The 24,306-nt window shown below is 38.7% G+C and overlaps 1 protein-coding gene across 1 annotated transcript in view; it reads left to right on the top strand.

The window, feature by feature from the left end:
- The window catches only part of NDST4 (N-deacetylase and N-sulfotransferase 4), a 108,440-nt gene that overhangs the window by 52,011 nt on the left and 32,123 nt on the right, over window positions 1-24,306 (top strand). Inside the window, exons 4-6 of the mRNA XM_074823553.1 lie at window positions 523-677; window positions 9,682-9,867; window positions 11,578-11,706. Of these exons, the coding sequence (XP_074679654.1) occupies window positions 523-677; window positions 9,682-9,867; window positions 11,578-11,706 (470 nt within the window). The remainder of the gene's footprint in view (window positions 1-522; window positions 678-9,681; window positions 9,868-11,577; window positions 11,707-24,306) is intronic.

The following is a 24,306-nucleotide window of genomic DNA, read 5'->3' as shown; positions in this document are numbered from 1 at the left end:
TTTTGAACCTATTGCAAACTTGTTTCACATTTTACCAGAAATTATCAGATTTCAGTTTACCAAGGCTAATAATGAAATAGATATGAGTCAGGGGGGTATCTGTGGCAAGACTCTGGCACACAGCTCTCTGTGATGCCACTGTGGCCAGCTACAATTGTGTAGTGTCTGGCAGGACCAAGCAGGTGGGTACAAGTCAATCCAGTCTCCACTGCCATGGGGAGCCTGAACTTCTAAATACTCCTAGTGCATTACATAGCACAGAAATCAGCCCTTGAAAACTAATTCTTGTTAGTATTACTGTCAGTTAACACCATGCTAGGAATAGAAAGGGATAGCTACCGTCCATGGTAATTGACCTCACTCATTTTGTGACATGATAGAGCCTGTCTGCAGCACAGTGAGATATCCAGTCCAAAGACATTAGGTTTTATGGCAGCCTCTTCTGTGTCTAGAAAACAATTATGGGCACTTTCTGCTGTTGCTTTTCTATTACCCTTCTTTTTTTCTTTCTTTCTTTTACAGGGACTGAAGAGGAAGATGAAGGTGATGACCTGCTGTTGAGATCTGTGGATGAGTTTTGGTGGTTTCCCCATATGTGGAGTCACATGCAGCCTCATCTCTTCCACAATGAGTCATCACTGGTGGAGCAGATGATCCTCAACAAAGAATTTGCAATAGTGAGTAAAAGTTACCAAAAGCTTCAGTATGATCCCTTTGCATATTATAGCTAAGCTTTCCAAGCTGGTTTCATGTTTATCTATATTATACGTATATATATTCACATTTGTATGCAAATAAGGTAGCAAGATTGGAAACCAAGCCCCAAAAAAAGCCTTTCTGTGACTCAAGCTTGGGCTGAATTTTGCCTTAGCCTTTTTCACTGACATGGGCTTCCTTGGAGAGGTAGCAGCCCTTCACCCAAGCAAACTTGTGAGACCGCAGGGACCAGAAGCAGAGAAATGTCAGCAGATATCAGCTGTCTTTTTAAGCTTTAGGAAGGGGTTTATACACAGGTTATCAGCTTCCTGAAGCCTGGTGCAAACATCCTCAGTAAGGGAGGGAGAAAGGTGCTGTGAACCCTAAATGTTGTGTATGATTTGTGAGAAATCTTGCAGCTAATGAAGCAAATAAGTGAAGCTGCTGGATTTCACTGTGCTTTTTTTAGATGACCTGCTTGAAAATATGTTTTTTACATAGCTAACCTGTTGCTAATATTTATAGATAATGATGTTTCATTTTTGTTCATTTGTGTTGTTAACTTACAAGAGCTATCCCCCTAGCATTGCCCAGAGCTCAGAGTACTTGTACTCAGGTTAGGTGGAAACCATTTAGAGTCCTTTCAGGGTAATTCTACTTGCTTATTGAGCATGACAAAGAAAACCTGAAATCTATAAATGCTTGCTTTGGAAAAGACACTGTGTGTTCTTTGACAAAGTGTAGAAATGCCAAGCAACCAGAGCCACTCAAAAGAGCAGAGTGACACAGTGGGGCTTTCTCTGCTGCTCTGGGAACACAAATCACAGCCCTTCGCTGCTCAGAAAGGCCAGCCAGCAGCTGCCCCTTCCTCCCATCCCTCACATCAGCCAAGGCACATCAGGAAACCAGCAGAGGCAGATGCCCAAACAAGCCATTGGAAGCAATTTATTCCCTTGTTTACAAAAATATTTTCCTAACAACCTTTAAAAAATATTCATTAAAAATGGCTTAACTGTTTACTCTTCTTGCCAGACTTCCCCCCTTCCCATCTCCCGCTGGCAGGGTGTTAGTACAGAGGTATTTTGGGTGATTTCTTTTCCTTTCTACAGTTTTGCTTTACTGTCAGCCTTCATTCCTGGCACAGCGTTTCATGCCTTCTGTGTAGCCTGGCCCAGAGACCCAATTATAGTTGAGATTTTAAATACAAGAGTAATTTTTTAAATAATCTGTATCTCAAAAATACATGGTCTGTTCATCTTTAAACCTATTGGGAAATTCTCCTAGTATTTTCAGTAAACATGAAGTCCTCTAGGTCAAGCCACCTTTAGGAGTAAAATCTATAGCATAGCCTGAAAACAGGGCTTGTAATACAATCTGTTTGTAACTTCAACTACAGAAAGATAAAGCCCATGTCCCTATCATCACTGAAGGGTAGAGACTCCTTAGGGTGCCTATAAATAAGGAGCTGATGTCAGTGAAAGGCTGCTGTTATTACAGTTTTATTTCCTGCTAACATTTGGACAGGGGTTGTACCAACCTCTTAACCTTGAATCTATATGAGCTGTACAATTTACTTATGAGAACATTTCTTTTCAAAAGGCTTCCTGTGAAATTCTCTCTGTGGGAGAAATTTATCTTCCTGATATGACACAGCCTTCCTGATAGCTATCAGAGAGGTCCCAGCCATGACTTCAGAGCAGTTTTGTATCTTCCCCTGCTTTCCCATCCTCAACATCATGTCTTATTTCAGAAAGGAACTCCCTGTTTCACAGCTGCACTTCTATAAGTCCTCTAAAGTTAAAGAAAATCGTTTTTCATTACTCCTTGACTTCACAGTGTAGATCCAAATTTAGATGTCTAGAACAATACATAGAAAATCTGCTTGATGTTACACATGTTTTATTTATATATATAAGTATACATGATAACTTTAGTATTATACTCAGGGGAACACAGCTTGATGCTGATGACATTTTCTCTTGCGTTTCCCATTTTAAGCTGCAAGTAGAAATGACACTTTGTGTCAGTTTCTGCAAGAAAAGCCTCAATAATTACTTGGAAGTATGATCACATTTATTCTTCACCTAATGTGGTACTTCTTCATTCATTTTTTCAAATATGGGTAAGAAGGTAACAGGGTCTTCAGGATGGGAGAGCACATCGTTATACCTGAGAAGAACAGTCAAGGTTGCTCTAAGACCCCAAATACCACAACAAAAAATCTGTTCATTAAGACCTGTTAGTTTTCTTTTAGAAGAAAGACAAAACAGATCACACTGTCCAGAAACCTGCACTCAAATCCCATCACAGTCATCAGTTTCTCCATGCAAGAGAGTATCAGGCTTGGGATTGATGCTGTTCACTGGGGGTAAAGGTTTCATGAAAGGAATGTTCTTCTCTTGAGTACTGTGGAATAAAGTCAAGCTTAATAAACACAAGGCAGTGCAACTGAAACAGTATTTCATGGATATTATCACATGGAGCTAAAAAAGTACATAAACATAATTTTTATTGGCTCTTGTATTTACACTGTATGCATAATCTTTGGTTTGCAGGAGCTCAAGTATACATACAGTCTGCTGAACACAGGCGAGAAATACAGGTATTACAGCTGGCAACTAGATAAAAGACCTTGTTCAGTTTTACACAGATATATCCATACCTCATAATGATGCTCTATAAAATGGGGGCTTACAACTGCAGCCTGCCTCAAACAGCTGTATCACAAAATACATGTAGACATTGGATATCTATATGGTTTTGTACACATACAACTATTGCTAATTAGGTATCTAATTGCCTTGAGTTCAGTGCAGACATATACCCCTGTATCCAGGCCTTAGTAGAATCAACAGTCTTCAAAGGATTCCCTCACACATGAATTGCTTGTGAATCAGGAGACTTCCTTTAACAAGTCCTCCAAATTATTATATTTTATGTGTCACTGAGATATTTATAATTTCTACTGTTTCATGACTAGTTGGTGAGAGGAAGAGACTTTCTTATGTCTTTCGTAAATGTTATTGCCCCACTGCTCTGGATCCAGCAGTCAATATGGGAAGTCTTGCCTGGCAAAATCCTTGCCCATGAATGTCTGAGTGATGGGCCCCACAGCTGCCCCCATCCATAGCCCCATCCCCACAGCCCTCGTTGCTAAATCTCTTCTCAAGCACTCACAGTATCCTCAGCATCAGAAGAACAAAAGCCAGAGATATTAACATTGGTAAAGTAAGTTGCAGATTACCCAGAACTTTGCTATCCCAGTGTCATCTTGTTTACATAAATACGGATGATATGCTTCAGAGCCTGGCTAAGGAAATGGCAAATGGCATTTATTTTGATTATCAGCTGGGTTTCACTTAATCATATTTTGTGGGGTTTTTTTATCAGAACATCCCCAAATCCTTTAAAGACACTAATTTATTAAGACCTAGATTAAATTTTGCAAACTGATAGTATCTCAAGTATTATTCTTCTTGTTTATAGGCAATGCAATTGATACACAAAGAGGTAAACAAATTGCACAAGCAGAAATCTCTGAAAGTACATATTCCAAAAATAAAATAAACCAAGTTTTCATTGCCATTCTTTAATCACAAGACATCCTTCCTCCCCCATTTTGTACATCCTTATCTGATAAAAACAAGTAGGATATATTTAATCCAAAGCCTGTAGCTCTTTATTTTGTCCCACAATTTGTTTGCTCAGTGATTATCTTCAGTGCTCATTTGCGAGCACATGTGCCAAAAGCACGGTAGAGATAGGGCAGAAACAATCATCGACTGTAAAAAGGTAGCTGTGATCTGATATGAAGAAGTGAGAGACGTATACAAAACAAACAAATCAATTCAGAGATACACATATACAAAACAAGTAAATCTATTCAGAGGCTGTCTAGTAACACTCCTTGGCTTCAGTCTCCTGTTTATAATCCAACTACAGATGCACATTAGCACTTCCTCTGCCTAAAACTTTTGAGCTGCCCAAACCACAAAGAAATCATGGGCTTTTAATATACCGATTAAATACCAAGAATGTGAAGACCAGTGACCACATATCAAAGGCAAAGTATCTGCATGTTGTGAAAAGAGTTTAATACGTCCCATTACTAATATCTGTAGTTAATGTGGGGTAGGAGAGATGCCCACTAGAGATTGCCTCTAAAAATGTTCTGTAAATGGTCTGCATATATAGGATAACATTGTCCTGTGCAGACAGGATGATTTAATCTGCCTGACCTTAAGGTCCTTCTGAAACAGTCTATCTTCATCAGGGCTTTTGTCCGTATCAGGAGCATGCTTTGACAGCACATCTCTAAGACTGCCTCTACTTTCTCAGCTTTATTTGGTACCACACATATGCAGAGTCTACACGTTTCCTAGTCATGTACATCTTCCTCAGTGTTGGACTGCCTTTCTTTGTTTCATATCCTCAGAAACCTAAGATCTTAAATCCCAACATCTTCTCTGCCTCTTAGTAGTCTGCTACAGTGCGAAGCATGCCTAGGACAGGAGTCGTGGTGATATCTGGGAGGCTGCTATGTAAGTCTGGTTGAAAGCTGGCTTTTCCCCTGTCCCTGCCAATCCTGGATCTGACACCAACACCAGAAAACCTGCTTCATTAAGCCCTCTTGTACAAGGGGTGCAAGGAAGCACCTGTGCAAGGAGGCACACCACGGACATGAAAAAATGACGGTGAAAGCAAATACCAACACACAGAGCCTCTATGTCTCAACAACCATCACCTCTCATTTGCTGAGCCATCTTGTCTAGCTAGAGAGCTTTTAAACAGATTTTTAAAGTTTAGAATTGAACTAAAAGTAATTGAAGGCTGAAATATCTCTTGCTAATTTTTATGGAATAAATGTAACCCTTGAGAACAAAATTCACATGTCTGTAAAGCGTAAAATACAGCATAACATTTTTGTGAGTGCTGAGAAGCAAGAAAGTAGCAAATTCATTTACCAAATAAGAGAAAGTTTACTAAGTATTTTAAACTGACATAGTAATACATAATTTTTTATAGGAAATCTCACACATGTTCAGCAATATTAGAAATACATCCCAGTACTAAAAATATGCAAAGCTTATATAAATCTTTTAACTTTGAAAGGTAACATCTTAAAAAGTACTGCATTTACTCTGTCACCTACAGTTGGACAAAGTTAAAAGGTTTATTAAACTTATCTGAAGTTGTATTGTTAACTTTTTATCTAAGAAAAGTCTTTACACCAAAGGGAATCCTGCAGTTCAACTGACTGTGTGAAAAGACCTTTTCATAGACATAAGATTTAACAAATTAAAATAAAAGGTTGCCTTTTTATTCTTTCTCTGACAATAGCCAATACTAGATGTTTCTGTAAAACAAATCACCAGTGATTTTTAAGAACCAGAATGACAGTTGTGTTATAACAGTTTCAGGTTTTGTTTCTTACTGCATTTTAACAAGGACATGTAATATTTGCTGCAATCAAAAAATCAAAAACTGGTTTTTTTTTCTGCCAGACAATATCCTGCTAATATAAATAGTCAATCTTCCATACAATGTTTTTTATTGAAATTTTCAACATCTGCTCATAGAAAATCTGCTATAGGAATGCAAACTTACTTGCTGAGAATATACCTCCTTCTGGAGAGAGTGCTTACTGGCATTACCTGCCCTTCCTATAGCAGGTTTTTTTTCAATATATAGGTTTTTTTGCAAATGCAGAATAAGTACACCCAGAACATGCTGACTCATGGCAAACACAGCTCATTTCTGTACAAATGGGAAGGTCAAAAGAGGTTAGGAGTTTCAAGGAAATTGGCACTTGCTTGAACGAAGCTGATAATTGAGAGAGATAAACAGCCTTGGCAGATTGCTTCAGACTTTCAGATCACTGGTAAAAGTATCTGTCCTACGTGTGGGCTCTGGGCAAGGTAACTTTGGAGGGTGCAAAGATGAGACAGGCTGCATTGGCAGAACTATGAGTTTCCAATTCCCATTGCTCTGGCTTGGGTGTATCAGCATGAGCATGAGACAGTGACTCTCTGGGCTCTGCCACATGAAGTGGCTGCTGCTGGCCAGATGCACTGGCCACATGCAGGCATCAGAGGAAGGGTTATTTTGAGCTGGTGGTAGTCTGATCTGAATACCACATGTTCACTGGTGCCAGAAGGACACAAGGTGTGCTCCTGGAGAGCATCCGCTAGTCTGGTTGAGCCCTTATAACCGGGCAGGTCGCGTGGTCCCAGACCGCTCCATGATGCAAACCAATGTATGGGATGTAGCGACAATTCAGGGAATTTTCTGCCAAAAATGCAACAACTGTTTTAATCATCTTCCCCCCACTTCACAGGTTCTAAAAGTGGTTCTCCCTTAATATTGGACTCACCCACCACTGCAGCTTGAGCTTATGCTGTCATTTGAATTAGAATTGAAAATCTCCCAATGCACAAGTAAAATAGGAATACAAATTTAACCTGTCCAAAATAATGGCTCTGGGGTCCCAGCTTAAGCGTGCAAAGGAATGTAATGCTGCTGTTCGCAGTGCCAGAAAGGGCCAAAATTTTGAAAACCAGACAAAAACATGCACAAAATTTTTGAACAAATTTTGAAATTAAAAAATCAATGCAAGTATTGAATGTAAAAATAACCTAATAAAATCTTGTAAGAAATTGTTCCTTAGAATATGTAGGAAAATATAGTCACTACAGGCATCTCCCATTTTGCCCAATAGCTTGCATTCAAATATATACTCCTCCTTTAACGCATTAGTTCTCAATCCCAAACAAAATTTGATAACAAAATGAGAGGAAAAAAGGAAGCAGAGTAACAAAAATCACTAAAAGAGGACGTACAATATTTAATTTACCCAAGTAAACCGAACATGAAACTGATCAAAGAAAATCTGATTATTTGTTAGTTGTTTCTTCTTAAAGTCATTGGGTATCTGAGTGACTGATGTATTTGTGTGATGAACTACGTAGTGTGCAGGTTTTATTCAGAGTCTAATTAGCTTTTTATACCGAGAACTTACGAAAAACTGCCTTATTTGTGAATGGCATATTACCATTTCACCATTTGGTTGCTATGGTAATACCAGCAGCAAATAGTAAGTAGATAAATAGGATTTTATATGTATTCATCCAGATACTTACTTTTGGACATACCATTCAGAGCAGTGTTCATTATCTAGCTCAGGACACATTTGCCTTACATTTATGTGTATCTATACTCCCTAACACAGGTTTGGTGAAGGTTTGTAGATTCAAGTTGATACAGTACATTTAAGTTAACAGAGTAATAAATGGCCAGATTTTTCAGAAACTTTTAGATATAGCTTTTTCCTTTATACGTGTTCATGGCAAAAAAATAGAGAAAAGTGTGATTTAACACTTCTCATTATAGAGCTATTTTTCATTTCACCTTTAAACTGACTCATGCCTTTCAGGTAGGTAACAACATTAATAAGCAGAAATTACATTTTGCTCTCAGTAAATCATGAAATAGTGAGTTTGGCTTTCTTTTTTTCAAGATCAGCCAGTAACCTAATATCTTTACTAATAAGGAATGGATAATTTTAAGTGGTCACATTATGTGATGTACGAACAAGTGTTCCCTACAGATTTAACTTAATTTCTGTCAATGAACCAAAAACGTTTCTTAGCAAAGTACTTGAAGATGCCCAGCAGAACCTGCTATTCCTGGAATTAAAGTAATCAACAGTTCTCAGATAATGTAGGGAAGAGGAAGCACAAAAAACCATAAAAAATCATCATCTCACATTTTAGTCATTTCCCTCTGAACATCAATTTTATATCACCAGAAAACAGCTAATGTATCCTGTAGTACCAGGAGTAAAATGAATTCAGTAAACACCCAGAGCGTGGGAAGGGATCCGGTGAGAGCCACAGTGGTAGGACACCCTGAAACCTGGAGATGCTGCAGAGGAGTTGAAAAGGGCTTTTTCTGGACCTGATAGAAATGAGCCTCGCCAGGAGAGGAGGCAGAGCACAGCCTTTCTTTCTGCCAGTAGCTGATGATAAATGCTGGATGCATGTCTGAATAGTCACTCAGACCAATGAAACTAATTACCTCATTTTCACATGTATAGCTTACACGTCCAATAATTTTCTCTCTTTTAAATATATCCTAGTCTATAGATGTGGTTATCAGCCCTCATCATCAGATGGGGTTTTCAGACAGCCCACGCTAAGTCAGGAGCGGGAGGGATGGGGAGCAGAACAAAGACAGGAGAGCATCAAGGAGTGAAGGGAACGTGCCCAGCACGCTCGCAGTTAAGCTTCTTCCTTAATTCCTTCTGCCTGCACATTAACTAACTCATTGTGCTACTGGAAGACATTTTCAAGATAACCTATAGATTATATTCACAAAAATGCATGTATTTCCTCATAGAGACGGAGCTGAATAAATATTTATGAAACGAAAAAGCTGTCTGTCAAAGTCCAGCTTTTTTTGCTACTACCTTAATACCATGGAAAATATAAGCAGATTCAGAAGCTATGGGGGATATTTATTTTTTTATTTTTTAAATCAGGAAGGAATCTTGCTCTTATTCCAGAAATAGGAAACAAAAATCCCACATATGTTGCTGAAACAATTTTTTTCCATCTGTTTACTGCTTTAATGCTGTTTTATAGCTTCGTAAATAAGTAGCATCTGCTTACCTTTAAAAAGAACCAAACAGGTAGGATGCATATTAAAATACACTCAGTATGTAACAAACTGGCAGGCAAATCTATTCCATGTAACTGTAACACAGCATAATCCAAAAGGATTATTTATCACTCTGCAGTTATCAAACTGTAATTCCAGTTCCCCTCATCTCTCCCCATTTTTAGCTTGTGCTACATACAAATAGATACAAGACTGTCCAAGGACAACAGCTTCTCCAAAGCTGCTGTCTGCAGGAAAAATAAGCTTTGAATAATTACATGATCTTTTTCTGTTCCTAAATATATTCCTCCCTCTGCTGTGTTGCAGGAGCATGGCATACCGACTGGCATGGGGTACGCAGTGGCTCCGCACCACTCTGGGGTCTACCCGGTTCACATCCAGCTGTATGAGGCCTGGAAGAAGGTCTGGCACATCCGAGTGACCAGCACAGAAGAATATCCACACCTGAAGCCTGCACGGTACAGACGGGGCTTCATCCACAATGGCATCATGGTACACTGCATTTCCATGCTTCATAGCAATAGTACTTTAAGTGATTCAAAAGTATGCTATTTTTACCAAATGCTTCAAGTTTTACAGCAATCATTAAAATTCTCTGTGATCGAGGATTTGTAAGGATGCCAAAATAGTGCATTTGTTATGCAGCCAGTTTAAAAAAAAAAAAAAAAAAAGTCACACAAACTCAGACAACTGAAATGTAATCCTCAGAAACTAAATGTACTTGTAGTCCCATCAACTATCAACCAAGTTATGCATGCGTACTTTGAAATTCATTAAACTGCCTAAGACCTATGTTTCAAGCTCTGGTACATCTTTATGCATGAAAGGATTAGAAATCTGCCACCTGGGAAGGTGAGCAGGTGTAAGTAATCTCCTCCAGCAAGTATGACACTTCTCTGAGGCCAAGGTTTCATTCCGAACTTTGCTTCTGAAACTCCCAGAGCTGAGGACTGGACACGTGCCCGACTCTTCCAGACCATGCATTTGTGCAAGGAGGGAGAAGGTTCCTCACATACATACTTCCACTACATGAAGGGCAGGAAAATGTATAAAATTATTTGGCCTGTCTTACCAGCCAGCTGCAATCCTATAGGTAGGTAAAACACAAAAACTAAATATGCATAAGTGAAGTTAGAAATATTTCAAGGGCAGATCCTGTATTGCTTTAAAGACCCAGCTGACTTGAATATTGCCTATGCACATAAAGTCAAAATTGTGATCCCCTAAACAAGACAAAAGGAACATCTTAAAACCAAGAAGTTACTGCACAGAGTCCAATTACTATTGGAATAAACTCAAATTCAGCAGTGCATTTACAGGTGTATTAAAATTCTCTGCTGAATGTAGGTTTTATTTGTTGTTTTAACTGGGTAGAGAAGCAAAAACACTGACTGGAGGGAAACAAAGGCCTTTCCCAGGTGAATTATGTCTCTGCATGGATTAGGCAATACCTATAAACCCTGACACTTGTGTTTATTTTACCAGAGCCTTTTGATAGTACCTAGCTAATAACGTAACTAAACTATCTAGTTCTCCAAGATGAGTTTGTTTTCCCAAGCCTGCTAGCTGGCCTGTTTCTGACATGCAACCTCTTAATTTATAAGAGGACGAGGAGCTGACCTCAGGCTGGTCTCATGCGAGCATCCCACCAGTCCCATACATGTTTCACAAACAGGAACGAGGGGCTCAGCATGATTTTCAGGACTGAGGAAAGTATGAAGCAACAGGTCTTTTGTGGTCCGTAGCCTTGAATACAAATTCAGTTCAGTGTCTCAAGAACAGTAAGATTAATTGCCTGAGATAGCAAAGGCAGCCAGGAAGCACTATTTATCTGCTAATAAACTAACCTTGCTAAGGGAAGAGAGGTTTGGCTTTTTGTTTTCTTCCTCTTCCAAGTGCCAGGAAACAAACACTTATTATGAGTGTATGAGATGAATAAAATGGTCTGCATGAAAGCTCAGCGCATATGTGTCAGCTTTCCAGAGCTGGCATCTGGAAATCTCCACATCTGCAGGACTGCACTTGTTTACCATGAGAGTACAGAAGGCACAAAGGAGCCCATAAATAAACACGCCAGAGTGCAGAGGCAGAAAGGATTGCAGTTTTGTTTCTTTCAGTTGCTGGAGGGATTCGGGTGGCTGTGCCAGGGTAGGTTTGCAGAAAGAAGTTAATGTCACAATGGCACTGTTATTTTGTTCTCAGGTGCTCCCTCGACAGACCTGTGGCCTTTTCACTCATACTATTTTTTACAAGGAATATCCTGGGGGTCCTCAGGAGCTGGACAAAAGTATCCGAGGAGGTGAACTCTTTCTCACCATTCTCCTGAATCCCGTAGGTACCTTCTTTTGCTATTTTTTGGACACACTGACTAACGGGGAGGAGAGAGGGAGGAAGGGAAGGACATCAGTTTCCTTTGATCTTGTTTGGGAAATAAAAATCAAGACCACTTGCTCAGAGGTAACAAGCAGTTTAAGAGGAAAGGAGCAAAATGTCTTCTGCTAATTTCTAACTATAACTATATGCAACAAGTTACTGGAAAATGCATTAATTTCAGCTCCAGACTGTTTCCCAACCTGAAGCCAGGTCCCTGTGAGAGAAGAGCACACTGACTTGTCTAACTGAGACTGAAAGAAACCACTGAGGGTAGAGAAAACTGTGTGATCTTATTCCACTTTTCTTTTTTTTCCATAAGATCAGCTCCTCAGGCACTCCTGATATAGCTCGATGGAAACCAAAGGGCTTAGGCCTGATATTATTCCCCCCCCACTGGCTCTTAAAAGTAGGCTTTGTGCAGCTAATACCCCAAGCAGGACATATCCTTCTAATGAACATTTTTGCTTTGCTCGGTGCTGCATTTCTTTTCTCTGTCAACATTACATGAATCATAAACTATACATATATGTATGTGTGTGCATATAAACAACCTACATATGTATAAACACACACATATGTATGGTTTAATGAAAAATGCCACAGACTTTAAGGATGCTTTGTAGAGGTCTCATGCAATTTAGTCTCTCAACTAACAAAGCAATCTGAACTGCGTTGTGCTAATACACATAGTCACAAACACATGACAACACGACGTAGGTGGGTGCATAGATGTGATTGGGATGGCCAAGGATCAAGGAGGAAAGCTACCTGACTGCAAATGCTATGTTTTGAAGTCACAGTTCTCTTGCCTGTGAACAGTCTGGTGCCATTTAAGACAGCAGCCTAGAGGTGGAAGGAGGAAGGACAAGAGCAAAACAAATCATATACCAATTATTTTTTTGCCATTGTCCTCCCTTCTTTCTGTTCCACCCAAACAAGTTATGCCACTCACAAGATAAATGTCTCGTGTCTTGCCAGGTGGCCTAATTTTCAGTGGTTTTAAATTGCAGTACTCATTGACTTCTCTGCAGAGTTAAAGAAACTTCAGGGGGAGCTAACTCTCAAATCCAGGTCACTTTTATTTAGAGACCTAAATATAGATTGCAGTATTATACAATTAGGTGAAAATTTTGGCTGGGAAGCTAAGTTGGCATCTGAGTCGAAGATTCAGTGGGCTTAAAGAAATGGGACATTTCTATTAGGAATTTTTCTGTACCATACAAGTTACAGCTAATTTGAGAATAAAAAATATCCCTGTTCTTTTCCTGTCTCTCCATTACCTGCAGTTCCCTCAGCCTGGCTTTTCTTCCCATAGTTTCCTTAAGTGTAACTTGGCTCATCACTGTCTTGAGATGCTGCTGGAATTTATCCTTAGCTTTATCATGCTTTGATCAATACATGTGCATCATTCACTTATCTGAAGATTTCCTCAGCTTTAGGCAGTGTCCCAATTCCTCAGTCAATCACCAAGTCTGAGCCTGTGAGCAGGCCACCTGCTCACAGTCAGGCCACCCCAACTTCCTCCTCTGCAACTCACCTTTTCCCTATTTTCAGGTTTTTCTTGCTTACTGACTGCAAATAAGCAGGAAGGCACAAGCTCACAGTTGCTTATTAGACATTTCAGCCTTTGGATCTTTTAAACTATTGCATCCAAATGTTCTTTCAGGCTGAGGTTATGGGGAAGGGTAGCTCTTCAGTTAGTCTGGAAATTATTTTAAAGGCTACTATTGAACTCTGAATGAAATCAAATAATCCTATACATTATTGTGTGATATTTGAAAAGAACAGCTTTTCTATACTGTTAATGTTTGATTTCCCCCTCCCACTTTTATGATTTTCTATTTTTACCTCATCAAAACTGATATTTTACTGAGCTGTGACACAAGTGAAATATTGACATGCACTTCCCTAACTCTGACTTAAGTATGAATCTGTTCCAATACAAGTGCTTATTCAGACAGGAAGAAATATAATTTAATCATGTGTGAGCTGAAGTAAGATATACCACAAAACCCACCATCATTCAAGTCAGGTTGGTACACTACCCTATGAAATATGCACTGACTGACAACAGTAAAAGCAAAATCCTAGATTATCTCAGAAGGAAACTGATGTGAGTAGGAAACAAAATCACCTGTATTCATACAACCTTTTTCTTTTTTTTTTTAAATACCAAGTTTGGACAGCACACAAATGAACAAATGGTAAGACCTTTCTTTTATTCAGTGTAAGAGAAGGTGTAGTGTTTTGGTGGTTGATTTGAAAAAGTTTACAGATTAGCACCTAAAATGTATTGTGTCTTCTGAAAAGGATCAATGGAGTGCCTATTCCACTGGCCAATCACAAATTCAGTTGAATAAAAAACAGGTTTTGAATGTGATATATTCTCCAATCTGGCAGCAGTGCATACTGGAATAGCAACAAGAGACTTCCCATCTTATATCCTAGAAGATTTTCACACACCTCCGCTCATTAATAAGCTTCCTTAGTATTTGGATATCAACCTGTGCAGTTCAGGGTTTTACCAAGAGCACAGTTCAGGGGTTTACCATGAGCAGAAACCAGCTTGTGCTCTCCAAATGGATTATGGAAAAGAACAACTGAGAATGTAACGGCTTTTCCAAAACCATAATTTAAAATTTTGTTGTTGAATCATATTGAATGAGATACCTAATGTAGTCCATGGGTAGAAACCATATCCATAAAATAAAATCTTAACTAGAATGCACTGTGCCCCCACCTACCTAGCACGTAGGCTGCTTTACACATTGTTGCAGTTATCCTACTTCAAGTTTTGCAGGAAAGGGATTGCCTGTACCGTTGTTTATTTTTGCATTATTGATGTTGCTTAAAAATATTTTTCATTTACTCTTTAAAAACACCAGCCAGACTCTTTCCTGGTGTGGAAGAGATTCACAGAAAGAGAGTAGCTCTGATTAATTCTATTGTCACGGAGTTGCACAAGTCTCCTGCTTAGCAGGCTCAGGTCTCAAGCAGGTGTGTGCAATTACCACCAGCATTAGTGTGAGTTATGTGCATACAGGGGAAAGGGGAACCCCTCCACATGGGTAATGCACTCTTCTGGAGGGTGAAGATGGTCTAAAACTATTTCTGCTTGCAGAGAGAGAACGAATGCATGTGTGCTCCCACAACACTGCCAGGCTACCATGACAACTGAAGTTACATACTAATTATGTGTGTTATTACCATAAAAGATCATATTCCAGAGTCCAAGATTGGGTTAGAAATCTCCTTATGCAGCTAGTTAGCTGTGGTGCACAGTGTCATTCACTACCCTTACCTGGTTCAAAAACCACAGGGGCAACAACAACAACAACAACAAAGGAATAGCTGGTTTTGCAGAGCCATTTCTACAGCTACAGCAGATGATAATTTTGTTATCATTTTATGACGTCCCTTCTTGATCATCAAGTAAGCTAGGAGTTAGATGAGGGTTTCTGAGCAAGTTTGTTTGTGGTCATTACCTGTCTGTCTCATTTCTGTGGGGTTCTTTTGTTCCCTTTCTCAGTTTTTACATTGGTATGTTTCTGTAGATGAGCCTAACAAGAGTTGGGCAACAATTCCAAGTTAGATGTGATATATAACAACATTTTCTGACTTTAGATGCTTGAAAAATCTAGGTGCTTTCCCTATAAAACCAAACTAACCTATAAATAATTGCTAATATAACTTTTAAACCAAAAATAAAGTGAGCTATGCAGTTCAATGACATCTTCCCAAAGCAGCTGCAGTAAGGGCTAGTCTCCCACACATTGCACAAATATGTTTGCTCCTGGCTTCTCTTTTGGAGGCAGCTACTAGTTTCCTCCAAATCAATACCCTGGACATGAGTTTTGAGGATGGTTTACTTTAGGGACTGTTCCCAAAAGCCAGTCCGGAGAGAGATGCTTTGGCTTTGGCTCTCTGCAGACCCCCAACACCATTCCCAGCAGGCTTTCAATCCTCTCACATCTTCCCACTCTTTTGCTCCATGTCCTTGAGTGTGCAACACACATTTGGTGTCATGCATAAAAACATCCCTCTAAAGCAACAACATAGTTCTTGCATTATTTCAGACACTTAAAAAGCAGATGTATAAAATAATTGTTATATTTTTGAGCCATATGTGCAGAAATGCTATGTGGTGGGAGCAATGTAGGCATGAGCTTACTCCCTGAGTGGATACAGAGGGACAGCACACTTCACATCTCATACCTCCACCTACAGACAAAGCATCGCTGCTGTAAGGCATCTCCTACCACCGTATGGAAATGACCAAAGCTGTTGGAGCACTAAAACCAAAAAAATTCTCTCACTTTCAGTTTGCCTTGTTGAAGAGACATGTAGGTGCATCTATTGCTTATTAAAAAGTAGACTAACAACATTAACTAAAAAAGCACAAAGAGATGCTGCACAGTTTGGCCCCTCTTTCCCTTCACCATCCAGCACCAGCTTCCTTGCTCAATTCACCAGCTTCCTTGCTTCATCTTACTAGTCCAACACTTGCCCCTTTACATACCATATATATTCACTAGTTAGGGAAGACAGGAGTACAGCTGAGAATAGTTCAGTTCATATCCACAGTTATTTTGAGGCAAGTCTTCCAGAAGTGAAAAGCCATGCTTTACTCTCAGGTAAATAGAATTATTATAGGTTTCAACACACACACTTTAAGACAGTGTTTTTCAGACTGTTTCAAATTTTAGAAATAATCACAGCACACCACCACCTTTTGCTGTGAATTACAGCTATTTAGCTGCCTAAAAACAAACTAAAAGTCAGCTATTTCTGGCCTTCTAGCTTAAGACGTCAGGGGCAAAGAAACAGAAACCTGAAAGTCTGCAAGTGGTGACACAAGCTGTTCTGAAGAGACGCAGATGCACAAGTGGATGAATAAACTTTAGCGTGAATAGCAGCCCAAGCATAACAGAACCAAAGTCAATATCAACGCCAACTTCCAGGAGGACTACTGCCTGCTTTTCAACCCTATAACCACCAACCCAATGCTCTCTCTGCATTGACATCGATACATTGAACAGGTCTATCACATCTAACTGAAACAGCCCTCAGCAGAGTTAAAAAACAAGTAATAGATCATGATTTTTTCATTGCATGGACATGGCATCTGCACTACGATCCTGCTTTGTTGAAGAAAATGTCTTGCCTGGGTGATGTAGACCAGGGTTTCCAGGCACAAAGCAATGACTTGATTTGTAGTTGTGTTTTTAATGGCATTTCAGCAGTGAAGATGGGTTGTAAAAGATAGCACAGAGAAGTTTGTGTCTCCTTAGGCTGTTATGACATCCATTTATAATCTTTTATCCCATGCCCTTAAACAAGCACAAGTAGGAACACAACTTAAATAATCAACTTTTGATTAAACATTTTTTCAATTAGTTTGATTACTGAAGCACATTTCAAGAATAATTAAAAGTGGGGAAGCAAATTTACTAAATAGGAATAATGTAGCAAATAAGAATTTATTTATAACTAATTTAGGGTCACACTGCAACTCTTAATGATAACAGCGAGCAGTAACATTGACATTGCAGTACACTGACTGCAATGCTATTTCATCTGTGAGCATATATTCCACATACTTCACATGTGAGAAGTTCACAAAGTGGCCTCAGCAGGGAGCAGGTGGGAGATAATTAAGTTTTTTCATGAGGTAAGGTACCTGCTACTAAACCTTGAAAAAGACAAGGACTGAATATCTGCTAGCCTTTCCTAACTTTAAAAAATGCCACCAATGAAGGCTACTGGCAAATTCTCTTTTTTCCCCTCCTCAGCCTTGAAAAGCAAGGGGTTTACAGAAACCATACCCATTACTCAGTTTGGAGTTAGCAATTTCAGCAAATGTATTACAAATAAATACTAAGCTCATATACTAAAATGTTTCACTTTCATGAAACAATACCACGTAGATGGTTAAATTAGAAAATGCTCAAGTGACATTGCATTAGGATAAAGAGTTTGCAGAGAGATTGTCAAGGGGATCTTCCAATGGATTTTTTTTTTTTTTAAATGGCTTCTACTGAATACTCTGTGGCTCAGAGAGATATTTTCACTTTCTAATTTATGAATCCTAAAGATGAGTCATGTCTGGCAGAGATGATTTAGTAGTATGCAGAGGAGGGATAAATTCCACCAAGACAGACAGAAATCAAACCAACTTTCCTTTGAGTTTTAATGAGTGTTACAAGAATCCGAGCCAGACCTTTCCAGGATCCAGCTAATGCAAAAGGCTGCTCCAGTCTAGAGTTTGGGGTACTTATTCTTTGCATAAACACTTCAAAGCAAAGCTCATTAAAGTTAGAGGAAAAAGTCTCAGCGATCAGACTGCATTTGAAATAAACCTAAATAGTGCGACTCCAAAAGCTATCCATCTAGCTCCTCTCTGAAGGATTTCATTCATTTGGAGGGTTAGAACAACAACAAGGAGCATCAGATGTATTTAAAAATAAGAAATACACATACAGTTTGGGACAGAAAATGAGATATTACTGTGCTCTTGGAGTTTTTCTTTACTATTTGATACAATAAAAGCAATGAAACATTCAACTGAAATATTTTTTTCTCCCTTGCCAGACCAAAGCTAGATCTTTAATCAGTGTTATATTATCATCATCAAGGTTATTTACTTTGTGGTTTGACAAACAACATCAAAAATCAGTTATTCACTAAATCCTAATTACGACAGAACTCCAAAAAGTTGTAGCATCAGAACTTCCATACCAGTGGTGAAAATAAAGCAGCAAAACCACCACAATCAGTAGAAATAAAGGAAGAGAAAAAAAGAAAAAGACATCTAAAACTTCAACTGATCAAAAATGTAAAAAAGGTTTACAAAACTGATTTTGTGACAAATCTAATTGATAATAAAGTAAAACTTTTCACAAGACTTACCACTGTGCTGCAACAGCACGTCTGTCTGTATTAATTGTAGTTAGATCTTAAAACAAGAAAGTACCTTACTACTCAAGACATATCTTCAAAGCCAGACATTTAATGCCAAAGAACATCAGACAAGAAGAATACCATGTCCTTATTCTGAGTATAACCTTACGCAACTACATAAATGTGATAGGAAATTCTCTGGCTCTGACCAGCATTGTAGCAACCCAATCCCTCATGAAAAATATTCAGGTTTTCTGCAGGTGTACAGCATTCCACTGCTTCAACAGAAAAAACAAAGTCAACTTAAGAATTTTTAAAATGTATTTACTTTTAAAACTCTTTCAAACATCATTATTTCCTTTTCTTTCTTCGTAAACCTTGTCAATTCTTTACAACTTTTGTCGTGCTTTAACATGCTTAGAAAGATTTTTTTTTTTTAATGTTTGCTTCATTGGGTTACACAACTGTAAAAAAATTTAAGGCATTTCAAGGAGTTTGACTTTTCAGTTATTTTCAGCATTTTTTTAATTCCACTTCTCATTATTTACTCAGCTTAACTGCCCTTCAGAATAAGTTTATCCAGTCCCAGAATATATTTGTAAAATCCCCCTTCCTCTTTGTTCACTTCACCAATGCAGCACCATATCCCTTTTCTTTGTCCTTTTGTTTTATTTTTTAAATACTTTCCCATCAAACGTTAACCAACTTTACATGCACTTCTGTCTTTGACGTACTTGGTAGAGAAAGACAAGTTAACTGGCATTAAAATCAAGCTGCATTAAGGTACCTTCTTTCTTTTGAAACAGAGCTTTGGTATGAAATCTGTGATGTGCCAATCAGAGCAACATATTTTCTAAGGCACAATCATGGTCACATCATCTGCTCTCATGAACAAACATGGAGCATGAAGTGGAGTGAGCAAATGGGATGAACTGAGCAAATCCTTTGCTTTGCTTCAAAACATAAACCATGAAAATTTATAATTAAAAAGAACATTCATATCGTACAGTTCCCAAACTAAAATACTTTCAGCAGCAAAAAGCAGGTTTCTCATAAGAAAAGTTAGAGAACTCCATGGGAGTTCAAATTTAAGGAGGATTTTCCACATCCAAATGTCAGGCTCAAAACTAAGTGGGTTCAGTCCATGTTCTCTGACCGTTGCCCTTCATTCAGTCTCCTGAGAAATGCTCTGACATATTTAAAGCATGCCTTTACAAATTGTTCTATATATCACATCTTCAGCATCTGCAAGGTCTTCCAGTATCTGTTTTCTAGTTCGTCTCCTTTACTCCCCTGCTTCACAGACGATAAAGAACAGTCATAAACGTTTAACAGCCAAGATAAGCTAATAAATACAGCCCTAAATATTATCGCCCCTACAAACAAGAGCGAGAGAGTCATTTCTCCTACAAAAAAAAAAATCTCTTTAAACCAGAAAGCTTTTTATTAAGCCAGCAAGTGACAGCACAAAAGACACCTCAGTAGAACACTAAAGCAAAAATAAGTGCACCAGGCTTTGAGAAGAACCAGCAAGACCCACTTCAGTTGAGTAGCCAGTTAATTGGATTTACTTGCCAGTCTGGTGTATGGTTTTCTCATTATCTGTTCACCTTGAAAAGCTAATGGATAACCCTTAATACTGCCACCCCCTTTCCTGCAGAGCCCTTCCTATTTTCTGCTCTGCTCTAGCCCCATTTCAGGTCTGCAGCCACCAAGCCCCTTCTGAGATACAGCTGAATGCTGAAGCCAGAGTAGTTATAGACCTTGTTGTGTACACAAGGGCAAAATTTCTTACGAAGTATGACCCAATCTTTGGCCACATTCAAACAGTGGAAAAGCTTGCAGAAAATGAAACCTAATATTAGACCCCCCACTATCTCAAGACATTCCCATCTCTGTCCTGGTCACAGCTGAACACAGTGAATTAAGATATTTTGCAGCCTGAACCAAGAAGGTCAGCTATCCCTAGAGACGTGGTTAAATTGAAGATCTCTACCAAGGATCAAATTGTTACTTATAGCCAGTATCTTAATGCACAAGATGAGGCTCTTTTCCTATTTTTCCTTCCTTTTCCTCCTTGATAGACACATGAACTTGGCTGTGCTAACTCTTCCTTTCCCCTTCTTCTTGCAGGGTGTTTTAATTCAGTCTCTCACTGTCTCCTTTTCATAGTTCCACCATAAAGAACTTGCATAGGCTATTCCTGCATTTTTGTTTATATATATATATCTTTACCCTAGATTTATACCTGAATCACCACATAGTATCTAGAGACACATGCATACCCTGTCCAAAGTATTTTTTGTCTGCAGAGCCAACAAAATAAGACATATTTGCAAGTGACAGATCAAGCCATTTCTAAAGTTAAAAAAAAAGAAAAAGTAACAGAAAAAGGGAAAAGTTAAACACTTTTTTAAACTCCTCTTCCTGCTTCAATCAAACATCCCTAAGAAGCTTTAACCTGACATGAAATGTGGCATATGAATTTCAGGAAGATTAGCTTCTTTTGCAGGAATTTGGTTGTCAAGAGAGAAATCAGACTCATGATTGAAAGGTAACTTTGAACTCAACTCAGGAGAAGCTACAGACAGTTCATAATAAGGAGCATTATTATTCTAACTTTGAACAAGGTGTGATCCCATGTCGCAGAGATAGGTAAATTCTTTTTAAGTGTCATGGGACGCTTTTAATTTTGAAGGCCACTAAAAGGCATTTACATTTTTAAACTTTCACCATAACTAAAGGGTTATTGTTAATTTCCAATCTCTTAGATCTAGATTCTGCATGTCTCGCATGTGCCATACTTCGAACATTTTGTTCTTGTTTCCTGCTCTCACTCATCATAAAAACAGATGAGAATCACACGTTATTGTTTCTGAATATTAAAAGTAATTGCAGAGAGGGGTTAATTTATACTTTCCACAAGAGATTTGGAAGTGTTATTATGAAACATCTGGAGTGTTAATAATGTTTTTCTTTTTATTTGCTTTGTTTCTCTGAGCATATCTGTACAAAGAATAAAAGTAACCTTGGGCATTGTAGGAAATACGCTGCAATTCAGAAGTAATTCATAATGCAGTTCTACTAAGGGCCCTGTGAATAGAGCATCTCTGCATATTTCAAGAACAGGAAAAAGAAAGCAAGCAACCACCCAACTACAAAAATGTCAATACTTGACCCATAAGTCAAGTCAGCAGGCTACTGTCCATAGGGACAAGCGTGTCTCTCTCCAACATGACAAGAGGGATATGTTTGTTAAAAGGGGATTTGTTATTAACTAGCTACATCAAAATTTGTCTTAATGATCACAAACATACCAAATCAAATGAAAAATAGAGAGACTTGGGCCTATTCTTCTAAGTACAGGGGCCCATTAACCTGCCAGGACAATGTTAAGAACCATTTCACTGCATTAAGTGAATGTTACAGTGAAGCACAAGAGAGGGGCCAGCCGCTCGTCCCTGTAGAGAGGACCATGGGGTTGCCATCCCAGAGGCACCCCAGCCAGACCTGCCTGGGCAGGCAGTAAAACCACACGATGTAGTCATTAGCTTTTGCCTGAGGAAGAGGGTAGTATCTCTTCTTTATTCAGAAAAATACTTACATCCCATACACGTTCAACATCGTAAACACTTCTGTTTTCTTCCTGCCACAGCACGTATTAAGGTTCAATACAACCAGTGTACATTTGTTTTGAAAGATAGCACACTACAAAAGTGCCTGTATCTACAGCACGATCGGCCCTTCCCCTAAAGATATTTCCTTTTGCAACTAGAAGTCCTGTAAGCACTGATAACATGATAGAATTATTATAACACCAACATAAAAGTTGAATCCACTTTTATCTTCCAACTCCAGGTATATGATTAAATCCACTCCAACCTTGTTCAGACTTTTGAATCTTTTTTTCCCCTTTGTAAATCATTATTTTTTCCTTCATCCCACATGGCTACCCCAGCTGCAAAGAGCTGGTATATGAAAATATTATCCCATGGAAACTCAAGCCTTCAGCAGCATATTTAGAAAATAATTAGCTTGAATCTCAGAGCATGAAGAAAGTATTTCAAGGATAACACATCTCCTTTCTTTCTTTCATGACATTTTCCTTCTTTGTGAAAGCTGATACTCCACACCATGCGTTGTGGTACTTTATCAGAATTACTTCCCAGCAAGTTAGGTGATGGCAGAAATAATAATAAATGGCTGTGTGTCAACAAGAGGGTTATTGGGTAAAGAGAAAAAGAATCTGTTACCTTCAAGCACACACCATACGATAATTTATTAAAGTGTCAGGAGCAAGCCTTTAAGGTAAAAATGAGCTGACTCAGAATTCTCTGATTATTGAAAATGAATCCTTAATGGAAGTAAATGGACAAGAACAAAATTTCCTTGCTGTGTTCGCCATTCAAAATTAATTGGAAAGTGGCTGATTTGAGAATATTATATCCTCTAGTGAACTGAAAATGGTGTATTTTTTTTCCTCTGAAACCAAGAGTGGAGAATTAAATTAACTCTAAGGTTTGTTTGTTCAGAGTAGGCCACCAAAATGGATTAATTAATCATCATTTATGAATACCCTATAACACAGAGCAGTCAGCTCTTCATAAAACTGCTAAAATAGCAACATGACAGTAGAACAGTTATAAAAACGAATGATGAATTTCCTGCATCTCCAATCTATATCAACTTGCTTGGCATTTCTTTCTTTGCAGTTTGCAAGAAAACATCCTGGTGAAAACTCTTATTCAGTGTTTATAAGAGGGCTCATTTTAAACGGAATGATTTACGGTTGTTCTACAACTCTGTGCTGTGCAAGGACCTGGGCAGTAATTTCCGTAGGGAATGTCAGTATTGCTCTGAGAGAGTTTACTTTCCTCTACCTGGAGACTATGAAGTGCCATGTTAATGATAATAGACATAATTCATTCCGTCATTCAAAACACAGTTAGAACCAGATCTTCTTTAAGCACATCTATAAAGAGAAATGTCAGAGAAACAGTCATTTATGGATGCTTATCCAAACTAATACTCATTTTAACCATTATTTGCCATTAGCCACATTTCTCCCAAAGTTCAGGTGGCTCAGAGGATTATTTTTTAAACTCATTGATTAGAAGGGTAAATAGAGAGAAAAATGACTGATGATCCAGTTTCAAAAAAAAAAAAAAAAGCACTGTCACTAGATCAGGCTACTATTGAACTTACTGAAGTCCTGTTGAAGGGAATGGGTCAGCTTCCATCTTTGCCTGTTGTACTGAACTACGATCTGTGAAATATGGTGCTTCCTCTATGGGCATTAACACCGGCAGGCCCCCAAGCAATATGTTAGACACCTGCAGTGCTAAAGCAAATGCTTCATTTCTTAAGGTGGTCAGTCTGCCAACCTTAAAGCCCGTGTTTACTTCAGGACTAGTTTCATCCTGCCTAGAAAGATTGTCTTCCCTAGAATCTGCCAGAGTAGCCAGGGGACATCGCCAAGCTGTGAGATGACAAAATTTAACCCCAGGTCGTTGCAGGTAAGAGAAATTTGACAGAGCATTCCCAGGTGACCCACAGTGTGTACACAGAGACTCGAGTCAAGCACACAGCTTGGCTCAAATACAGCATTCATAAATATTCATGACCACTGTTATTAGCCGTTTGGCAGCCTGGCCACTG

Source organism: Strix aluco, chromosome 4 (assembly GCF_031877795.1).
Source record: "Strix aluco isolate bStrAlu1 chromosome 4, bStrAlu1.hap1, whole genome shotgun sequence".
NCBI lineage: Eukaryota > Metazoa > Chordata > Aves > Strigiformes > Strigidae > Strix > Strix aluco.
The sequence above is the reverse complement of the archived record's forward strand: the minus strand, read 5'-3'. Positions and strand labels throughout refer to the sequence as shown.